The sequence below is a fragment of the Hemicordylus capensis genome, chromosome 2, assembly GCF_027244095.1.
Source record: "Hemicordylus capensis ecotype Gifberg chromosome 2, rHemCap1.1.pri, whole genome shotgun sequence".
NCBI classification, from domain to species: domain Eukaryota; kingdom Metazoa; phylum Chordata; class Lepidosauria; order Squamata; family Cordylidae; genus Hemicordylus; species Hemicordylus capensis.
Window position 1 is genome coordinate 45,726,510 of NC_069658.1, and position 22,844 is coordinate 45,749,353.

Below are 22,844 nucleotides of genomic sequence, written 5' to 3' on the forward strand. Positions count from 1 at the left end.
ACCCACATATGACTATGTGGGGATGGAACTGCATATCTATGGGAGAGGCATACGTACATACTCTTTCTGAGTGATGGATGGCAGGTATTGTCTGAGCTGTCCCCAAAGCAGTAGCTGGCCTGTGTTTGCACCCAAATGCAACAAAAATGTTCAGATTCTGTTGAATCACAGAGTTACACATGGATGGTATGACCAAGGGAATGCTGACTTGAGAATGACTAGCACATGCAGCCATTCCAGAGAAAGGTATGTGATAGGGGTGCAGCTGGTTCTGGGGCATGGAATCTGAATTCCAAAGAGAGCAGCGTATTCAGAGCTGCTTAAAATGTCTGCTTATTGGAATTTCTGGATAGATGGTTGTGTAGAGCCACCCAGGTTCCTAAGTAGTTAACAGTAACTAGCAGAGAAGCAAGAAGTAGTAATAAAGATTTTGACTAATCAGCAACTTACAACAGAGTTGCTTTCCAAGCAAAGGTGCCTGAATGTATGCATTATGAAGACATACAAGGCAAGAAAAACAGAAACTTATGAGACACAAATTAAGAATATAGGAAAAGATTACTTCATTCTCAGCTTTCTCCCCTGGACCCAAAGAGTTCACTCTTCTTTCTCTGCTCCTGATCCCCCAGTGTAAATCCATGTGTAAATCTATAGCTGTAAGCAGAGACATAAACAGGAGTAATAGAAAGGCTTATGCCATGCTGTTGTATACTTGCAAAATGGTTCATCAAGTTAATCTGCAAAAGGAATTGAGGAAATCCAGATGTTCAGAAGAAAAAGGCCTCTCATAATGGACTGTGTAAGGCTGTTGTTCAAAATAAATGCCTAGCAAGCTATATTCTGAAAGTTAATGACAGCTAGTATTGGAAGGCTGAAGGGGGGAAAACTGAGTAGAATTACAAGTTATCTCTTTCCATAAATCATCAGCTAAGTCTATAATGGTAGTCTTGCTATACAGTACTTGAGTAGAAGGCCAGTGGTTTAGGAAGCCAATGCTATTCATGAATGCCCGAAGCTTTCAAGGTGCTGCCCCACCCCCCAGCTGGACATGTCTGGGCCTCTGATACCCCAGGCCCTTACTCTCTTTGAATTAGCACACCAAAATTGAGCCATATAAGTACTGTGCATCTACAATGTAGATGACAAGCATTCAACGCTGGCTATACGCTGGCTCTCAAGATAGCCTGGCTTCACTGTCTGGAACAGTTCTTCCATGCTTTGGGGTTTGAAAAGTTTTTTTTTTTTTTTTTAATTTAACTTAGCCCTGGGTGCAGCGACCTCCAAGTAGTGCAGCTGCAGGGGGCTCTCTGGGGATTCCCACTCCCCCCACCAGCCTCCCCCTGGTCTTCTATGGGCAATTTTAGCCTGTTTGGGGATATTTTGGCCCATTGGGGGGCCATTTCAGGCCTTTCTGAGGTGGCCATGCAAAACAGGGTACATGAGCAGCAGCCTCCAAAGTGGCCACTGCCACCTCCAAAAGGGCAAAAATGGCTTGAAAATGGGCCAAACCAATCCATAGAAGGCTGGGGGGAGGCCGGTGGGTGGAGGGGGAACAGGGAGAGACCCTGTGGCTGCAGCAGCACCCCTGGAGGCTGCTGAACTCCTTTAGAACCCTGAACTGGCCCTGAGCCAAACTGGGCCCAGCCCAGCTCAAGGGCAAGCCTCAAGCTGGCCTGGTTTGATAGCGAACCAGCTCAACCTTGAGCCGGTTTGCACATCCCTATGCTCTACTGCCACAGCATGGGTTTTGTTTTGTTTTTAAAAGCATTTGCCACTTGCCTCATAATTCTCTCTACAACACTGTCGAAGATGAGTAAATTTTCCTCTCTGGCCAACATATCCTGTGGAAAAAGTTCTGCTCACCAGAATTCAGTTATGTATAACAGTTATGTATCAGTTATGTATAACTGAATTATATAACCTTTTGCTTCCAGTTTGCAGAAAAATTTCAGGAATTCAAGGAAGCTGCACGACTAGCTAAGGAGAAATCCCAAGAAAAGATGGAATTGACAAGTACACCCTCACAGGTGCGTTTGTTCCACTCTCTTCAGATTATGTGTTATATGTTATCAGCTGTTTTAAAAAATTGACTTGATTCAGTTAGGCATGGGCATATTAGTTGTTAAACACTGGGATTAAGGTGCATGGTTGCATGCAGATCCTGTATTAGCATATTCCATTTTGGGGGAAGTGTGCCAAAGAGAGGTCTCAGCCATTCCCACAGCTCTTCTAAATATAACAGAGTTTCTTGGAGGAGGAAGGGAGATGTTGCTAGCTGGATTGGCATACACTGACCATCCTTGCTTCAGCAGCCAGTACTAATTGCAGCATTTAGAAGGTCCTGAATTACTACCCTAGGCTCCCCCCCTCCAATATTATATAATACCTTATTTCCCAGAATAACTATGTCTGGGTGGATTCTGCACTAACCTCTTTGGTGATTTGACTTGACTCTACTCTTGTTCACTCATACATTTTTAATCTGATGGAATTCCCATTCAAACATCAATATAATTTATTTTACATGCAAATTTCTTCCCTGTGTATTTTAGTATGGCTGACATCCAGACTAACTTTGAACAAACCAGAAAGTATTTCATGTGTTCAGTGGAGGGGGGCAGTTTTCACTGATCTCTCTTTCTTGCTAGAGCCCACTGTGCCTCCCAAAAAATGTCCCTGAGGATCCTGCAACCCTCAGTGACTTATTTTTGGGAGAGGAGGCATAATAGACTGCAAAAAGAAAAGGAGATCAGGGGAAACTGCATATGTCATGAGGATGGCAGCCAGTATTTTTAAGCCACTTTTCAGTTATGCAAAAGCCGTGTACAATAAAAACAGAAGTAATAACAAGTTGTTCTAGTAAGAACTAATCTGCTTACTTTGCTTTCACTATCCCTGGACTAAATTTGGTTCAAATTTTGGTTTACTGGACTAAATTTGGTTCAAATCGAGGTCCACAAGTTAGACCTCTTGCACCTCAAATGTTCACATGTCCACCATCTTGGATCAGGGTGAATTACAAACTACACCATTGAGGTGTGCCTGTGTGTCACTCACTACAAATGTACCAAATTTGGTTCAAATCGGTTAGACAGTTCACAAGTTAGTGCACTTCCCCTCAAATGTTCACACATCCATCATCTTGGATCAGAGTGGATTACATCATCACAAATGACACCACTGGGGCATCCCTATGTGTCACTACAGCTGTAGCAAATTTGGTTCAAATCGGTTAGGTGGTTCACAAGTTACCCCACTTGCATCTCAAAAGTTTACACATCCACCATCTTGAATAGGTGTGGATGACATCATCACAAACTATGCCGTTGAGGTGTCGTTATATGTCCCTACAGCTGTACCTGATTTGGTTCATATTTGTCCAGATGTTGCAAGGTTGATGGAGAGGGGCATATACACGGACACACAGAATGCCAGGTGATCTCATAAGCCTACTGGAAGGTAGGCTAAAAATAGTTAAAATACCAAAATAAACCATAATGAACCACAGCAGATTAAAACACTGCTTAAAACAGCACTAAAGCAATTGTTAAAGACTTTGGTGATTCTGTAAGGACAAAATGTAGATGCCAAGTAAGCCTCCTAATAGTATTCATGCCCGTTTTCATACTTCTTCATCCCATCTTCCCAATGTCTGGCTGTTCTTAGTTACATTATTATGGACTGGTTTTTTAACCTTTACTTTTCCATAATCCACTTCTCTCACTCACTTATCATGGACCTTGGCAATTGATTTTATACAGAACACATCTTAATCTGGGGGATACTTTTAGCTCTCAGTATAGGAGAACCTTGATATCTGCTGATTCCATATTTGTGGTTGGGTAATTTACACCCGACCTCAGTATATGTGGCAGGAAATTGGCAAATAAGGGGTTAATTTCATGAATCCGTGAGTTGGGGATGGCCGGAAATTATCTTGGAGGTCATTTCCAACCACCATTTTGTGCCTGAGAGCCTCAAAGTGGCTCTGTTTGTTTTTAAATCTAAGCCCTGTGATTTTTAACCATTTGGGGGCACAGCTCAACTTGAAAGGGACCAGCAAAGCATTGTAGGGAGATTCCCCAGGCATCCCCTCCACCAAATTTGGCCAATTTTTGCAGATTTTCCCGACCTCCAGGAACCTAACCCTCACAATCTCATAGCCCCAATGACGTAATATTCATGGTTTCCATAGCTGTGGTTGCGGGGAATGGAGCCCCCGCAAATATCGAGGGTTTCCTGTAGTAGGCCAGTTTAACTAAGCTTCATAAGATACATTGTGCTCCATGCACACTTACTCTGAATGTTATAGCATGAAATATCTCTTAGCTAGCGACGGACCAGTGTTTTGTCTTTGTGGTGATATGTGCACCCTACTTCCTGAACTGACAGCCTAATGTTTGGTTAGGAGTGGCCAGAACAATCACATGTGTCTTATTTATATGATTATACAACATACCATGTGACCAAGCCTTTCTCCAGTAAGAGAAAGTTGGGGAAAGGAAAGAAATGCCCAAAATACCAGTTTAAAGAATAAAAGGCAAGTAGTTTTCAAAGGGCAAAATTCCACATGGAAATTGTTCAGACAGGAGGAATGTGGTATAACTGTGTAGGAAGTTGAAGCAAATTAGGGCTAAATCTCCTATTAATCTTACATGTGGATTTTATATCTCCTATTTTTCCTGTATCTTCCCTTGTGTATAAAAATGGCTTACAAGTATGGGGGAAAGCGAACCAGTTCTTCATGGGTTTTATATGTACTGTATTTTAAGATCTTATTCCTTTTGTGTGCATTGGCTATTTTGTCTGCCGGAGTTCAGATACAATGATAATTGACAAATATGGTTTTGTCTATCCATATTGTAATTTATAATGGTGTATTCACTGGTGGTGTTAGGAAAGATTAGATTTTCGCTACTCTTGACATTTGCAACTTTCTAGTATATTAAGTGAAACTAATTTAACCCATGTAGAGCATCTGCATGCTAGTACTTGATTGCTCCCCTCACTCCCTGCCACAGCTCCTCTCACCTCAGAGATCTCTCCACTCTCACCTGAGCCACACTCCTGCTCCTCCGTCTGGTTGCTTCCATCCCCCTCACCCGTCTTGGTCACTCCTCCATCTCTTTATTCCATCCCCCTCACCTCTCTTGGCCACAGCTGCAGTGTTGCTGGCATCTGTTGGCCAAGCTGCAACCCGCTATCCCCAGAGACCTTCCCATGCTCACCTGAGCTCCGCTCCTGCTCCTCCCCACAGGAGCAGCAGCAGGAGCAGTTGACCAGATCCGTCCTTGCTGCCACCACCGCCATGACCTCTCAATCTCCTCAGGCCTCTGACAGGCCTGGGCCTGTCGCTTGCCTGCCTGCCTCTCTCTGCCAATGGCCTCGGTAGCCCCAAACAGTAGCAGACTAGGCCCTTCTTTTCTGCCAAAGGTGCCACTATGGCCACTTATTCTTCTCAGGCTGCTGACAGGCTCGGGCCCGTCCCTTGCCCTTCCTTCTTTCTCTCTCTCTTTCTCTCTCATCCACTCACTCTTCCCCTCTGTCTTTCTTCTCTTCCCTCTTCCCTCTCTCTCCCCCCCCCCTTTCTGAGTTAACAGATCTTATCTTGTTTCCTCATCTAATTCACACAACAGCAGCCTCCTTCTCTTGAAGGGGCTCTTTCCTCCCTCATGACTCCTCTCTTCGCAGACCCCTGCCCACTATCCTTTTTTATTTATTTATATTTATATGTATTTTTCTTCTCTACAATCAAGAACATCTTCCGACCAGTAACAGTTGCATTCCAACTGACCTTAACCATCACAGGCTCCTTCTCCCTATCTGCGTATGGAATCCCCACTGCCCAATCACCATGGTGCCACAGGCTCCTCCTCCCTATCCGCGTATGGAATCCTCACTGCCCAATCACCATGGTGCTTCTGCTCTCACAGGCTCCTCTTCCCTATCTGCATATGGAATCCCCACTGCCCAATCAAGTGCTTCTGCATGTGAACTCTCACAAGAGCTGCCACGCACAGGATTAGCCACAGGTCCGCCTTAGATAATTATATACATAGATAGTCACTTGAAATGATCCACTTTTGTTCTGTGTGTCAAAATGGTGCAGCCCTTTCTTCACTATTACCCAGAAGTCTTCTGGCACTTCTAGTTCAGTAATTGGGTTTGAAAGCTCAGAGGAGAAAGCCGTTAAATATGCATGCTGAATATTACAAAATAATTACTGTAATTAGTTTATTCATCTGCTTTCTTAGCACCTTAAATGAATAGTTCAAGTTAATCTGAAATTTTTGCATTCTATAAATTATGCACCCTTACTTTAGAATATAGAGTCTCGTGTTTTTTTATCCATGGTCTCTTGAATAAGAAACTGTTGTTAGCTTTCACTGAGAGAACACTCTAGTTGTTATAGTTACAGAGAAAAAGTTGAAAATGCAAGCATGTGCGTATCTTAAATGCTGAGAAGACAAACAGAATAAAGTTAATATAATGGAGGGGGGTGTTTTTAAGAGTGATGGTGGTACTTAGAATCATAGAATTTTAGAGTTGAAAGGGACCTTGGATGTAGTCTAGTCCAAATCATACTGTAGTCATCATTTGGGGGGGGGGGTGATCATGACTGAGGCCTTGGATCCCTCATGTAATAGAAGGATTACAGAATACAAAACTGGGATCAGTTCCTCATCTCCTTTACTTTCATTCAAGTGATCACTTTGTTGCATAGACAGTAGCTTAGCCCAAGGAGTTGGTTTGTTCATGCAATATTCAGAATACAGATGGCCCTCGTTTCCTGTAGACTCACAAATCATTTATCCACGGGTAGAAAAATAGGCAAAATTCACCTATCCATGGTTTTGAGTGGCCAGAAATGGCTTCCAGTGTCATTTCTGGCTGCCATTTTATAGAGGAGAGGGCCCTTTTTAAAAATAACAACAACCCCAAAAACAATCTTGGTGAATGTTCACCCAAATCTGACTGTTTTCACGGTTTGGGGGCATTGCTGGAGAATTAGGAATTGTGCTTTTCTTATTTCTGCCACCCTTGCTCCCCCCCCCCTTTTTGGTTAGGAACGTAACCCCTAGATTCTCATAGGTGTAAGGTTTTGTTATCCATGGTTTCCATATTTGCACCTATAGGCGAGAACAGAACCTCTGTGAATAACAAGGGCCACCTGTATTTATGTGTACTTAAGCCTTGTGTTTGGGCATAGGGGCTCTGCTTTTTGTCCTGACACCATTTTAGATAAGATGGGCAGGTGTAAAGGTCAGGATGGTGGCACTGAAACTTGGCAGTGCTCTTTGTGAGATCTGCTGGTCTTCTTTTCTTCCCGTGTTAAATGGGTTCTAAAAACTATTTTATTTTATTTCATTTGAAAACAGGCTTTTCAAATGTAGTGGTTTGCTGTTTTAATTTTGTATTAGTCTGCTGTTTTATTGCTTAGATTGCAGATGTTGAAATTGTGTGTTTTTTTAATATGACTTTGTTACACTAATTATTTTTGTGAGTGTTTCTATAAGCTGTCCTTCCTGGGCATATATTTTTGTGGAAAAAAAATGAGATTAAATTTGAATAAATAAAGTAGATAACATTAACTTCTCTGCTCTGTTTAGTGTGGATCATGCTGCTTTTAAGAGAGGGGTGTGTGTGTGTGTGTGTGTGTGTGAGAGAGAGAGAGAGAGAGAGAGAGAGAGAGAGAGAGAGAGAGAGAGTATTCCTTACGTTAGGGAACAGAGTAGAGTTTGTATATTTTTGTCTCAGAAACTTTATCATAAGAATTTATACAAAAATAGGCAGTGCAATTTTCATTCTCATGTATTCTAACATTTGAGTTCTGCTACCTGACGTTAGCTTCTGTAAATGTAACAAATAGCAGCATTCAGAAGTGGTTACAATCATGCAGTCACCTTTAATGTCAGTGATATATTCTTCCTGTTTGGGTAGATGCTCCCAATTCCTAAACATCATTTGGGTGAATAGTAGGAACATTTAATGCACATGTAATTTAGACTAAGCATTCAGTACCTGAACCAGTGAACCCTTCAATATTATGGATTCTCAGCCATATTTCTTTTTAAAGTGTTTCCATTAGATTCAACTTCACCTCTGTAGGTGAAATGATATCTTAAATATGCTGCAATTGGGAGGTAAAGGATTTTCCAGCTAATATGATTTTGAATTGGAGTGTGACAGACATATTTGATCACTGCTTTAAAAAAAAAATGCCTATGCCAACTTGACATGACCTTTCAGTATAAAGAGTTTTAATCGATTAAACATGCTACATGCAGATACATTAAGATGTATTAACTCTATTCCAGCTGGCACAGGATGAATTAAATGGCTGCTTGTTATATAATTTTGGTGACTTTAAAAGGAACAAATCCAAATAATGACTGTGTTGTAATCATTAGAATGTGCAACATTTTATTTATTTGTTCGTTCATTCATTCATTCATTCATTCATCCATCACATTTCTATACTGCTTGACATTTACATCCCTAGGCAGTGTACATAAGTTAAAATACAACAAATATAAAAGAGGATAAAATGATTTAAACAATTTTATGATATAAAAATTAATAAAATTAATTAAAAGCCTGAGAAAACAGGTGCATCTTAAAGGTCTTCATCTAGAGATGGAGAAACTCTAATTCTAACAGGGAGTGCATTCCAGAGCTCCGGGGAAGCCCAGTCCTGAGTAGCCACCAGACAAACCGATAGTAGCCCAGTTGATCTTAGGTGGGAAGGGTTCATGACAAAGAAGGCACTCTCTTAAATACCTTAGACCCAAGCTGTTAAGAGTTAAGGCAGACACCAGCAACAGTAACTGGAAGTACTGTGCTGGGGGTGGATGGGGCCAGTTACTCTCCCCCTGCTAAATAAAGAAAATCACCATGTTAAAAAGGTGTTTCTTTGCCCAGTTAGCAGGGGAAACTTGCCACACTTATTTCACTTGGAAACATAACGGCAGCCAGTGCAGTTCTTTTAAGATTGGTGTTGCAGGGTCTCTTAGGGTTGTCCCGTAGACCAGTCTGGCTGCTACATTCTGCACCAACTTTAATTTCCGGACTACATACAAAGGCAGCCGCACATAGAGTGCATTATAGTCGTTGAGCCTGGAGGTTACCAGCATATGCACCACTGTTTTAAGGACACATTTTTTATCTATCTATCTATCTATCTATCTATCTATCTATCTATCTATCTATCTATATTTATATACTGCCTGATATGTGTGTCTCTAGGCAGTGTACACAATTTAAAGCAACAAGTGTAAAATAGAGTAAAAACAAATTAAAACAATTGCACAGAATAAAAAGTTAACAATTTCATAGGATATAAACAGTTTAAAATTAATGTCAGTTAAAAGCCTGAGGGGAAAGCTGTGTCTTGAGGGGCCTTCTAAAAGCAATTGGAGATGGAGATGCTCTTACTTTGACAGGGGGCATATTCCAAAGCCCCGGGGCAGCCACAGAGAAGGCCTGGTCTCGAGTCGCCACCAAACAAGCCAGTGGCAATCATAACCAGACCACCCCAGATCTTAATAGGCAGCTGGATCCACGACAAAGAGGACACTCTCTGAAGTGCCCTGGACCCAAGCCATTAAGGGATTTGTAGGTAATTACTGGCACTCTATATTTCAGTCAGAAACATTTCATCAGCCAGTGCAGTTCTTTCTGAATTGGTGTTATGTGGTCCCTTCAAGTTGTCCCAGAGTCCAGTCTGGCTGCCGCATTCTGTACCAATTGTAGTTTCCGGACTACATACAAAGGCAGTTCCACGTAGAGTGCATTACAGTAGTCAAGCATGGAGGTTACCAGCATACGCACCACTGTTTTAAGATCATTTATCTCCAGAAATGGGCGTATCTGACATATCAACCGAAGCTGATAAAAAGTGCTCCTGGCCACTGCCTCAACCTGAGAAACCAGGTAGAGTTTTTGATCCAGGAGCCATAATAAAGACACCTTATAAAGAGCTGGAATAAAGATACTTTAGGACTTGCTAACCCATTAGGTATCAAAATTGTTAGGGTATTTCTGCATGATAGAGAAAGCTGAAATATTAGGTACACATGAGCAGTGGTCCCTCTAATTTTGTTCATCCTGTGTGAAATGAGTTTTGTTCTGGGTAGCAGTATCAAGGTACTGTGTGCACAGATGCATTCAGAGTGGGGCCTTCCTAATTCATCCTGAGTGGGATCTACAATTAACTGAGCGGACATCAGAAAACTTGTGAGTGCACGCATGTGTGCATGCCTTAGAGGGAACAGTGTACACAAGGAAACTGACCCCAGATTCTATTGCTGCCCAGTTTATCAGCATTGCCAAGTTGTACTGCTTGTGCAAGTTTGCAGAGTCTTGGACCCTCCTGTTCCCAGGCTTTCCCTGCAGTGCCCATGGAATGGGCTCAGAGCTAGGTCACGGTAATTCGCTGCTTTGCTGCCAGTGTTCTTGCACTCCCATTCTGGGATCTTTCTGAAGTCCCACAGGCCTTATGAAGCTTCACTGCAGATGCACACTCAACAAACAACAAGCCACCAAGCTAGCTCATCTTGGTACCCTGGGTAACTGCCCACCTTACCCACCCCTAAAGCTGGCCTTGATGTCTTGTACATCTCTCCCTCAAAAGGGAGGATATGAGACTTAACTCCAAGTGGCTAAGTTATTTCAGCATTAGACAGCTGGAACTTGGTAGGCAAAATGGAGCAAGATACATTAATTACCAGGAAAGTCTATAAAGCCACTTTTATAACATCAGAGAAAATGTAAAGACATGGGTGTTGCCTCATGATAGAGGCCATCACTCACAGAGGAAGCCAAGAATGGTCTCCATAGAATCACAGAGCTGGAATAGGCTTAAAGTGCCATCTGCATGATCTCTATCTGAAAGTAAAGACCACCCCACTTCCAGAACAATGTTTGCAATGTGTCACAAGTAGAGAGCAGGTTGACGGGCAAAAGGATGCCTGCAGGACAAATAGCTTGAGATTACTTCACAATGAGCCCAACGACATGCTGCAAGGGAAAAGTCACAAATATTCATGCACCCTTCTGGGGTGATTGCCTGTTTTACTTGGAATAAAACCCCTTCCTGATCCCAAATACAGTAATCAGTCAAAACCTGAGTGCAAGCAAAATCCATCCGGGAAATAGTAATTGAGAACATCTCCATGCCATCAAGCACCCTGTCCCCTATTGTGCTATTTCCTGATTCTCCAGAAGTGGGTGGAAGAAAAAAGCCATGTTCATTTGAAAAGAACAAAATAACTCTTCCTGATCCCATTGGGCCAAAGTTGGGCATCAAAGAAGAGAATGTATCAGATGTCTTGAACTGAGTGAGATTCTTTGCTCCCACAAGCCTTTCAAAGAGAGAGAAATGTCAGGTTCAGAACTATGAAAAAATTGTTAGGTTTGTGATGGTGAAGCATTGCTACCTAAAGAGGTAGGGAGTGGGGAGGGGAATGGTGATGTTGAGGAATTCATGTTCTCCCATGATTCATTCATTGGCAGCTGAAGGGCAGGGTTGCGTACATTGGAATTAACCAGCCAAAAAGTAGGATGCAGGCCTGTATTTTTCTTTTAACTTCTTAACTGAAACGTGTTAATATCCAGTTTGTCACTGTTTTGTTTTTTTTAAGTCTTTTGGTGGTATATTGTGCAGAACATGTCACGTGTAACCATAACTTTCTTTCTTTAAGGAATCTGCAGGAGGCGATATTCAGTCTCCTCTTACGCCTGAGAGCATTAATGGGACAGATGACGAAAGAACAACCCCAGAAGTGACACAAAACTCAGAACAAAGGGCTGAACCAACCCAGAATGCATTGCCATTTGTGCATAGGTACAGATTCCATTCACACATCCTTATTAAGTAATACACATGTACTTTATTGATAAAAGGGCCTCTCTTTCTTATTTGAATTTTACATTTAAAAAGACTTAACGTTTGCTGTAGGAGTCTGTATCCAAAGAAAGGGTATGTATGTGTGCTGGTGGGAGGAGCCATACATGCAACTTGTTTTGTTTGACCATTTTCCTGCCTAGGTTGTTTCTGCTGCTTAAGATGCTGCTGTTCAGTTTATACAGAAGCTTGTCTCTTCAGCAGTAGGAACTACTGCAACAAGAACAATCTGAACCCCACCAATGCATATGTTCCTCTCCTCGGTATACAGGTTCCTTCTGTGCAACTCAGCCACTCCCTTTTCTTCAAATAAAGAAATGGAATGGGGCTACTCTTTCAGGTTTCAGGGCATCCCAAAAACTAAATATTTTAGTAAAAGCACTTTTATTACTGTTTTTTATGAGAAGCAATATTTAAATGCTTTGGACTTTAATATAGCCTATTGTTTTAAAGGACTTCTTCCAACATTTTGATTACCTTTTGGATGGTTTAAAGGAGTAACCATGTTAGGTTGCAGTTCTTAAGGGATAAAAATATGGAAATCAAAAGACTGTTGATAATCTTGAAATCTCAGAGACTTAAACTGCTTAGTGAAAAAGAGAGTTTCAAACTTTCTACCTGTTTTCTAATGTACAAAAACATATCTTGCTTCATACACTATCAGATGTCATGGTGCATATTTTGCTTTATGGACAATGAGAAACACAATGTTTACTTTAAAGTCTTGAGCCAAGATGTATTCTGCTTGAATATCAGGAATACAGATGAGACTTCTGGAAGTCTTGGACTGCAGAGGAAATGTTGGACTAGACCAAATATGTTTTATAGAAAGCTGTAATACTAGATATTATTTTAAGAATGTATAGTATCTTGAGTTGTGATTTTAAAATGTGTGCCTGAAATCAGACACATTTCACATGCAGATAAGTATTTGATATTTCACCAAATAATCTGCTCATTCCTAGAAGGGCTGAACTTAAAATTCTTCAAGTGTAATAAATAAATAAATAAAAATATAACATTAGAGTATTTTACATTAGAACAGAGTGGTGGCATTATCTTGTGTTCCTTTAACTCCAAAATGGGGAACCTGTTTTCAGTTGTAAGGAACAACTGGGTTCCTCAAGCAAAACTATTTGAGTGCAGAAGCATGCTTTGCTTGCTCTGCTATACAGTTGTATCTGAATGCCTGACAGTTTTGATAATACTGATCATGTGTGAGGTGGTGAAAGGGGGACAGATTTCAACTCTCCCCCCACCCCAGTATTAAACAGTTGACTGGTATGTGGTCCCATCTTGATGACACGAATTCTGCTTGCACCCTGAAGCTCCAGGATACAGAGACCCAGACAGACAGTTTCCATTATATGTGAGACACACCCCTATCTCTTCTCTAGCCATTGAAAGATTTTGAGTTGGGTTACTTGATGAAATATGAGTTTGCATTTTGAGTGATTTTTTAATGAGTGCAGCTGGAGCAAGTGCAGTGATGTTAGTGGACTGTAAGCACAACCTAATTTATTTTATTGTTAAATTTATATACTGCCTTTCATTAAAAACAATCCCAAGGTGGGATGTAGTCACTGCAGAACCTGACCTTTCCAAGTTATACTACTGTAAATAATGGGGGTTTAAAAATATTTTCAACAACTTGTGGATTGTGTCTCAGGTGAACTGCAGATGATGATTTTCTAAAAATGCCATTGTACTATTATTTTAGCTTTGTGTATTTCTATATCAGCAGTGACAGCCCAGGTTTTTGCTATGCTTTGTGTGTATGTCTATTGTATGTACTGTATATGAGAGAGTCCCTTACAGTATTGTGATATTTGAATTTATAGTCTTGAATTGGTCTTCCAGTATTGAATCTTCTGTTGAAAGAAAATATTTTTCCTGAATGTCATGTGAACAGTCTCTAAGTTAGTTACAGTTTAATTTTAAAGCAAGTAGTGATTTAGCTAAAAGCTTTTCCAGAAAAACTGTGGAGGCTTATGCTGGGTTTAAGTAATAAGATGTAGTTCAGTGCTGATTTTTATAGGCAACCACTTTGTTACTGGCAATCTTCCATGGAGAGACTTAGTAAACTTTTTAAGGTTCTGAGAATCTTTTATATGAACACCTGTTTCCATGAAGATAATATTTTTGTTACTATTTATGGTTTTAAATACTCTGATATTATTCTCAGACATACTTTGGCTTTTATGATGACAGTTCTATATTACAAGTCGGACAACCAACTGCCTTTTTAAAAAGTTAAGTGTTTGGTTCTAGTGAACATATATTGTACAGAACTTTTTTTCTTTTTTCTTTTTTTTAAGAATGTGAGCCCTTTGGGGACAGGGAGCCATCTTATTCATTTATTTATTATTTCTCTGTGTAAACCGCCCTGAGCCATTTTTGGAAGGGTGGTATAGAAATCGAATTAATAATAATAATTAATAATACAAAACTGTGCTGCAGTCATGATGCACAGATGCAAAACTAACCCAAGCTGTTATACCTAACTTGAACATTTTTAAAAAATACTATTTTCAAGTAGAACCTTAGTTATTGTTCAGGAGAATAGCAAGGTTGGAATGGGCCATGGTACAAAAGCAGAAGATGGACCTCTGCTCCCCTGCCTTTTCTTTCAGAGAGATTCAAGGGGGAAAGCAAAGAGCAAGCTGGCATCCAGCCAGTGCCCCCCCCCTTCAGGGACCCAGGGACATTTGCTTCCCACCCCCAGCCCTGTTCAATTGTATCTATGCCCTTGTTGTTAGATATACTGGATTGAATCCAGATCTTCAGTTGAAGGAAGCTTGTGCAAGGGAATATTCCCCCACTCCTCCTTCCCACTCCTGTGCTTCCCCTCCCCACCCCCACTAAAAACTGCTCCTAAGGGTCGGGGAACTCTCAGGAAAGGGATGGGACTGGAGTGTAGAATTGCTGGAAATTGGGTAGAAGCGCTTTCCGTGAGAGGAGGAGTTATAAGTATTGCAAAGAGGGCATTAAGCTATTTGTGAGAACTTTATCACAGTAGGATAGCAGCTACCATTATTTTCCTGTAGAATGGGTTAGCAATCTAAATGAAGAAATCCTAAATTCTTTTTTGAGATTACTGCTGCCTTCTAGCTGTTATGGACTAATTTCCTGAAAAGATGTAGAAGCTATAAGGCCAAACTACACATTATATGGAAGACCTATGATCCGATCTCTGGACGTTTGAAGTTTAAAAGGAACGGTTGGGGTTCTTTAAATCAGGTTGAGGTTATGACACTGGCAGGGATGGGGGGCGGGAGGCAGCAGCACTTTAACTGTTCCCTCCACTCTGCTTCCCTGATTAAAATGGCATCTCTCCTACTCAGCAGTTCTGCTAGCCATAAAAACAAAAAGACTTGTATCGTATCTGACTCTTTTTCTGCACCAGAGCTAAAGGCAGATATGATAGTACTGTTTTTCCCTCGCTTCCCTGTGGGACCAATAATAGTTTTGCAGGAACTTTCATTTAGGAAACAGAATGTGGGGAAAGTGTTTGTAAACTCCCTCCCCTGGTGCTGCTGCCCTGACCTGGAGTGGAAGAAAGACAGAGGATCATGAAACCTGTAAATAGCTCTTAGGGAGTTTCCTACTATGGTATATTTTTGCTTAGATCATCACTGTCTCATCATTAAGCACTTTCTGAACATACATCTAAACAAACTTCCTCTTTATTTAAGAAGCCAATACTTGTAGGGGGAAAGGGACAAAATGGTTGCATGACGACGCATGCTCTTCTTATTTTGAACTTGCAACAAAGTGTGAGTTATTTCAAACAACTTTTGCTCCCACTGCTTGTATAAGAAAAGTACGTCTTCTGGAATTAGGTGCACATTTACTATGCAACTAGAAGAGAAGCTACTGCTCAGTTGCAAACACAGGTCTGGAACCATGGCTGGCAAGGGAAATGGCAAAATGAGGAAGAGTTAAGTATCCCTCCTCCCACCCGCTATTTCTGGCACTTGTAGTTACAAGGACTGTAAAGTTGTGTTGTTGAGTTGGTGTCGACTCCTGGCGACCACAGAGCCATGTGGGTTGTTGGTTTTTTTGGTAGGATACAGGAAGGGTTTACCATTGCCATCTCCCTCACAGTATGAGATGCTTTTCAGCATCTTCCTGTATTGCTGTTGCCCGATATAGGTGTTTCCCATAGTCTGGGAAACATACCAGCGGGGATTTGAAGTTTTGAACTAGCAACCTCTTGCTCCCTAGGCAAGTTACTTCCCCGTTGCTCCGTTTTATGGAAAGGAAGAATCCTGTTTTTAAGAGAAAGGAAAATTTGATTTCTGAGTGGAAGGCGTTTCAGGCATCTATAGATTCCTTCTCCTATCACTTCCTTTTTTCATTAACTAGAAAAAGCATTTTACCAGGTTGATGCTAATTCATAGGCCTAGTTTTAGGTTTTGTACTTTGGCAACGTTGCATTAAGATCCTTCAGCTTAATATTTTTTAAATTTAAGATTCAGTCATGCATCTGTGAAATTTGCCTACACCGACATCTTGCTGATTCAAGAGAACTTGCATGTGAATGATCAGGCCCGGAATAACACCCTAGAATTGTAGAAGTAATTTGTTTATGTGATCAGACTGATAATATATTTTGGCTTTTTGTGTATAATCATGAAGGCATAATTTCCCAAATATTCTTAGGATAGATTGTGGTTGAAGCTATTGCTAGGACAGCTGGGTTATAATCTAGGTGTTTCTGCGGGGAATTGATGGTAAGAGAAACATTTCATAGATTCCATGCTAAAGATTTACATGCAGTTGCATCTCATCTTAAATAGTGGACATCTGTAGTGATCTTTTCCAGAAACGAAAACTGTGGCCAAAAAATCATGATCTGAATCTGATTTTGAATGTTTCATTAAACCGGCGAGCTAAGTTGTTATGTTTTCAGCCAATGTGCCAGACTTCTAGTAACAAGAACAAGAGGACGTCGTGTAATACATCTTTTTAAAATTGGGGGTTAATACATAAATGGAAGACAGCTTCTTGGAGACCTGGTATAGCCTTCTGAAACTGCGTGTCGTCAGTGACTTGAAGATGTCCCTAAAGTACCTTTCAGTATCATGAACCAGTGTCATGTATCTTAATTTTGTGAGAACATCTTAATATACAGTGTGTTTGGAAAACAGACCAACAGAAATAGATTGATAGTGATGTGATTGCCTGCTCATTAAAAGTAATTGGGTTTTTTCTTGTACAAAATTTTGGCATAAAATCTGATTTATTGCCTTAGTGAAAGAACCATTATTTTAAAAAGCTTTATCTTAATTTTGTATCATCTGTATAGCAAATCACTTGATAATACTGCATGCTATCCATTACTGTAACAAATTTGCTGCTAAGTCCATGTTTCTTCTATGGGCTCTCATTAAAGAATGCATACAGAAAAGTATCACTTGTAGACTGGCTTGCGTTTTTATCTTATGTACTACAGTTGTACCTTGGTATTCATAACTCTGAATTGTAGCAATGATTTTTAAATGAAAAGTTTCAACACGATGTATTCCTTAAACTTGGTCATACAGAAATGGCTTGGATTAAAATTCAGATCCAAATGTATTTGCATTTGCTTCCTATTTATGTAGTTCAACCTAACTTTGAGCAAAATAATTAAATAGTCAATGCTTAAAGGCCCAGGAGCGTTCCTAGAAAAAGTCAGCAATCCCAGCCTTGTATCAATTTTTTCTGTAGCCTTTTCCCCATGGCCCATCCTTCCTTCAGCTCCATATGTCCACCACTTACGGTTGCCTTAATTTTCTGCCATTCCTTCTGCCTCTTTCAGTGGCTTTAGCCCACAGACAGTATCCTTTTGTGTTGCCCTGCACTGTTACTCTCCTCCTACCAAAGACATGTAGCTTAGATTGTCTGTGAGCTTTCTGTATATACATCACTCAGTTTGCCTGTCTTGCCAACACTGCTTCTTCAGCCCGTAACAACCCTTGCTTCTTTCAGAGGAAACTGCCTTTGGACACACCATATTTCCTGTTCTCATTCTCCAGCCCTTAGCATGTTTGTGAATCTTCTAAGGAATTGCATTAGCTCAACCAGGCAGTTGAGAGTTAATCACTGCCCCCACCAAGCCTTTGGCTAGATAGCAAAACTATATACTACTAGTAATTTTAAGCCCGTTATAATAACGGGCGCTAGGGTTTTTTTTCCCTTTATTCCTTCTTCCTTTCTCTTGTCCTTTTTCTTTTTTCTTTTCTTTCTGTTTGTCTTCCTTTCTTTCCTTTCCTTCCTTTTCTCACTCTTCTTTTCCCTCTCTCTCTATTTTTTTTTAATTATTCTTTTCTTTCTCTTTTCCTTCTTTCTTTCTCTAATGGGCGTGCTCTGTGAGGGGCGGTTCCCCCCCCCTTTGTTCTTTACTTCTATCTCTCCTGTTTTCCCTCCCTCCCTCTTTGTTTCCCCCCCCTTCTCTCTCTTCTCTCTTATTCCTTTTTTAAATTTCTTTTACTTTATCTATTGTTCTGTCTCCCTTCCTCAGTCCTTGTTTTCTGTCTCTCTGTTATGTTTGTCTGTCTGTCTCTTTCTCTCTCTTTCTTTCTGTCTATTCCTTCCTCCACTCTTTTTTTAATTTACCCTTCCCTCTCCCGTACTCTCTTCTTTCCTTGCTTTGCCCCCACTCTGAAAAAGTCCCGAAGACGCCTATGTGACCGCGCACCCCACAGCTTGCTGTGAGCGGAGTCTCTCCCTAAGGAAGCGGCTTGCTCTCACTGCACTTCTGCCTGAAGGCAGCGTGGCACGAAACTGAAAGCAGCGGTGAGGACTGGAGCGTCTGGCACAGACTACTTCCTCGCTGCAACTCAGCAGCACCGCCAGTTGCTCCTGCCGTTTCAGCGGCCCTTTAAAGGGGCAGGGCCCAGTCACAGCAGCTGTAAAAGTTTACTCTGCGTTTCAGAGCGGCTGGCTGAGGCCGCTCCAATCCCGGCGGCGACGCTGCTCTCCCGGGAACAAAGTGGAGGCGGGAGCATGCACGTGCGATGGCTACTCCGGCAGGCCGCCTTTGCAATCTCCAACTCAGCTTGCTCTGGGGGTAGGAAGAGGCGACAGGGGCGCCTCATCGTCGGCCCGGGCACCTGCTGAGGGATCGGGCAGCTGGGAGGGCGGGCAAGGGCCCAAAAGTCTCCCCCCACTCAGCTTCAGCGGCGCCGCCAGGCCTCGGCCAGCTTCCCCCACCGCCTCTTCCTCCTGGCCGGCTTCGGTGGCGCGGCCAGGCCTCGGCCATGGCTCCGCCGCCGCCTCGGCCGCGGCGCGTCCTCCCCGCCACCTCCCTGCTCTTCCAGTTTCCCCCGCCGCCTCTTCCCTGGTTTGGGGGGGCTTTCCCAGCTTCTTCGCGGCGGCCTCTGCCCTCCCGGCCAACATGGTCGCTTGGTGTCGGCGGTCCTGTCTCCCTTGGGCTGTTCTGGGCCTGCGCTTCGCACAGGCCCAGAACAGCCCAGGGAGACAGGGACGCAGATCCCCAACGTTCCAAGGCCATGGACACTCACTTAGGGCTTTATTATAGAGGATATAAGGAACAGGAAGATATAAATGAAGTCCTAGAATAGGTGTTTTGATATAGGTGTTTCCCAGACTATGGAAAGCACCTATATCAGGCAGCAGTGATATAGGAAGATGCTGAAAGGCATCTTTTCATACTGTGCGGGAGATGGCAGTGGTAAACCCCTTCTGTATTCTACCAAAGACAACCACAGGGCTCTGTGGTCGCCAGGAGTCCACACCGACTCGACAGCACATTTTAGCTTTAGTATAGGTGTAAATAGAGTAATGTTTTTTAATAAATATAAGCTGGAAAGCCCCAAGTGGTCTGACATCAGGACTATCACACTTATGCAGTCTGCCTTTATTCAAAAATAAATTGTACAAGAATTGAGTGCAATTGCAAACTTGGGCATAATATTTCCCTTCCTTTGCTTTGTATAAATAAAGCAAAAACACTGTCCCATATTAAAAATTGCAGAAATGCAACTTCTATATAGAAAGTGAATAATTCTCACTGGAAACCTTTAATGATATGGAGAAATCATCCCAATGGTATGGCCAGATGTCCCAAAGGCAGCCCAGCTGCCTGAGAGAGAACTAAGATGCAACTACAGATAATGCAATTTTACTTAGAAGACGTATTTGTGCTGATGTGTATGTTAGCCTCTGTATGATAGTTATTTGATTCTCCCTTTGTTAAAATGCTGGATAATTCCCCCCATCCCCCTTTTTAGCTGCCAGCAGCCAATACAGACCTGTGAAAGGGTTTGCTGAACTGGGTTACTCTGCCTAGTTTCTTCTCCTGAGTAGAGAAAAAGAACCCCATCCTCAACAGAAGCAGCAGTCTTTATTTTAATGATGCTGTACATGACTGAATCTGTTAACAGCTGCTTTCCTCCTAGTAAGCAAGTGTCCCCTATCACAGTGACAGATGTACAACAGTTTTAAACAAAGCTGCAGTCTGCTGAGAGTGTAGGCAGTGGTAAGCCTCTTCAGCTCTGTCGGCCTGCAGTAGCTCATAATGAAAGGAGTCTGCTCCCTTCAGCATTAGAAAATGGAGGAGATGGTTTCAGCATTAGGAGGGTAACATGTGAGTGAACATTTGGACTTGGGCCATTGCAAAAGTAGTACTATGAATGGCCATGACATCAAATGGGATTAAGCGCATCAATAGGTCAGTTCAGTGTTGAGAAAAATGGTGGTTCCCTGCTAATAGCTTCAATATCTGTGAAATGTGACTTTGCTGCATTTCAGGCACAAGACAAAGTTTGTCAAATATCCAAACCCATGAGAATTTATGATTGAGTCACTCTGGCTGACTGGCTAACTTTTACAGACCAGCATTATTTATTTTATTTTATTTTATTTTATTTTATTTATATGTGTTTTCATGAGTATGGATATTTTTCTTGCACCTGAAATACAACAAAGTCACATGATGATGAATTAATCTTTTCAAGATCAGTGTTGAGAAAATGTTAGTGTTGTACAAGCTGTTGCTGTAAAAAATTAGAACTACAAGACACAAAAACATACTTGGGTGAAATATAAATACTTGTGGAGAGACTAGTACTATTCAACAGATAACTGCTGAATGTAAAAAATGCTTATTCAATTTGCCCTCATTGAAGAAAAACTTCCTAAAATCTTACTTTCACTTCTTATTAAGAAATAAATAAAATGGATGCCTTCTGTGTCAGTACAGAGCCTTAACTTAACTGGTCTTTATTCTCTCTCCAAAATCAGTTTTGTAGCTATGAGTAATTATCTGACAGTGGTAGCTCCCAACAATGAATGCCAAAAGCTTATTAGCTGCAAGTCACTTTTCAACATAATTGCATAAAAATATTTATTTATCGGTGCAACTGAACACTAGAGAAAGGTGGCCATTTTCCTTGTATCCAGAAACAGTTTTTGTTTCAGTTGTGATTTTAAACCTGAAGAATAGAATATATTTGATCAAATAGGAGCATAGGAAGCTGCCATATACGGAGTCAGACCATTGGTCTATCTAGCTCAGTATTGTCTTCACAGGCTGGCAGCAGCTTCTCCAAGGTTGCAGGCAGGAATCTCTCTCAGCCCTTGGGTTTCCCCACCCCTGAGTTACAGTACTACCTGCATATACTTCATAACTTTGTGGGTTTCCAAATCATTGTGTGTAAATCTTTGTAGATATATCATGTACAAACAACCACTTTGTATATAATTGTGCTTTGGCAACGTACTGTATGCTTTGGTAGTTTGTTGGTTCAATAAAAAAATCTTGTCCTATTTTAAAAAAATAAAAAATCTTGTCCTATCTTGGAGAAGCCAGGGAGGGAACTTGAAACCTTCTGCTCTTCCCAGTACGGCTCCATCCCCTGAGGGGAATATCTTAACAGTGCTCACACTTCTAATCTCCCATTCATATGCAACCAGGGTGGGCCCTGCTTACCCAATGGGACAAGTCATGCTTGCTACCACAAGACCAGCTCTCTCTAATAGCACTTTCTGAGTTGATAATAGCTACAGTTTGGTTAGGAAAATGCAGTATCCCCACAAAACATCACCCTGAAAAAAAGCAATTAGACTATCTGCGTCCAAAACATGTGTCATAAGATTTAGCATATTTCTCATGTGCTGCTCAGTCATCCCAGAGTGTCTTTATATTTAGCCTGCATGTTTATACTCTGCTCATATCATTCTCTAGACTCCTGATCACACACAGGTGACTACCATCGTCCTCTTTTACCTGATATGGTACAAATGTAGCTCATTTGAAAAGGTCAGGCATAATACCCAAGGATAGGTTAGATCTTCTCAGACACCTTAAATGGTATACACAAGGATGGGTAGTAGCTTATAGTAGTGCAAATAAATTTGTCACATAATGTTTTACTTTACTATTCACATACAGTAATTGTTTAACAAGTAAGTATGAGAACATTTACATTTCCAGCTACTTTTCCCTGGGGGCAGAGGGGTGGGTGTGTGTGTGTGGGGGGGCAGTTAGAGGGGAAACATTGTGGGGTTTGGACAAAAAAGGTAACATTAGTTTTAGCAGTGTGGGAGAGGAAATAGAAAAAAGAAGCCCTAAAATGGTCCAACATTATTTGAAAACAAAACAAACCGTAGTATAGAAAAACAACCATAATACAGAAAATAAATTGTTCATTCTTGGCAATCCTACAATATAAAGGCAGACATGGTAACTCTGCTATTGCTTTGACTGCATTTTCCTATGAAATCTAATTGGATTTCTCTAAAGTTCCTGATGTTATAAACCAAGTATAACCGCAAAGATGATGGTGCAAATAAATAAATAAATAAATATGGAATTGATTATCATTCCTTCTATAATCGTTTTAAAACATTGATATACTATTTGCCATATTTACTTCAAAAGCAGCTCATAAATAAAAACAAACAGTAAAACTTCTATAAAATATTTAAA

The 22,844-nt window shown here is 41.3% G+C and overlaps 1 protein-coding gene across 2 annotated transcripts in view; it reads left to right on the forward strand.

Annotated features, from left to right (window-relative positions):
- Nucleotides 1-22,844, forward strand: part of HOMER1 (homer scaffold protein 1) — a 137,024-nt gene that overhangs the window by 61,716 nt on the left and 52,464 nt on the right. For both annotated transcript variants that reach the window (XM_053297500.1, XM_053297501.1), the window contains exons 4-5: nt 1,935-2,027; nt 11,703-11,845. In XM_053297500.1, the coding sequence (XP_053153475.1) occupies nt 1,935-2,027; nt 11,703-11,845 (236 nt within the window). The remainder of the gene's footprint in view (nt 1-1,934; nt 2,028-11,702; nt 11,846-22,844) is intronic.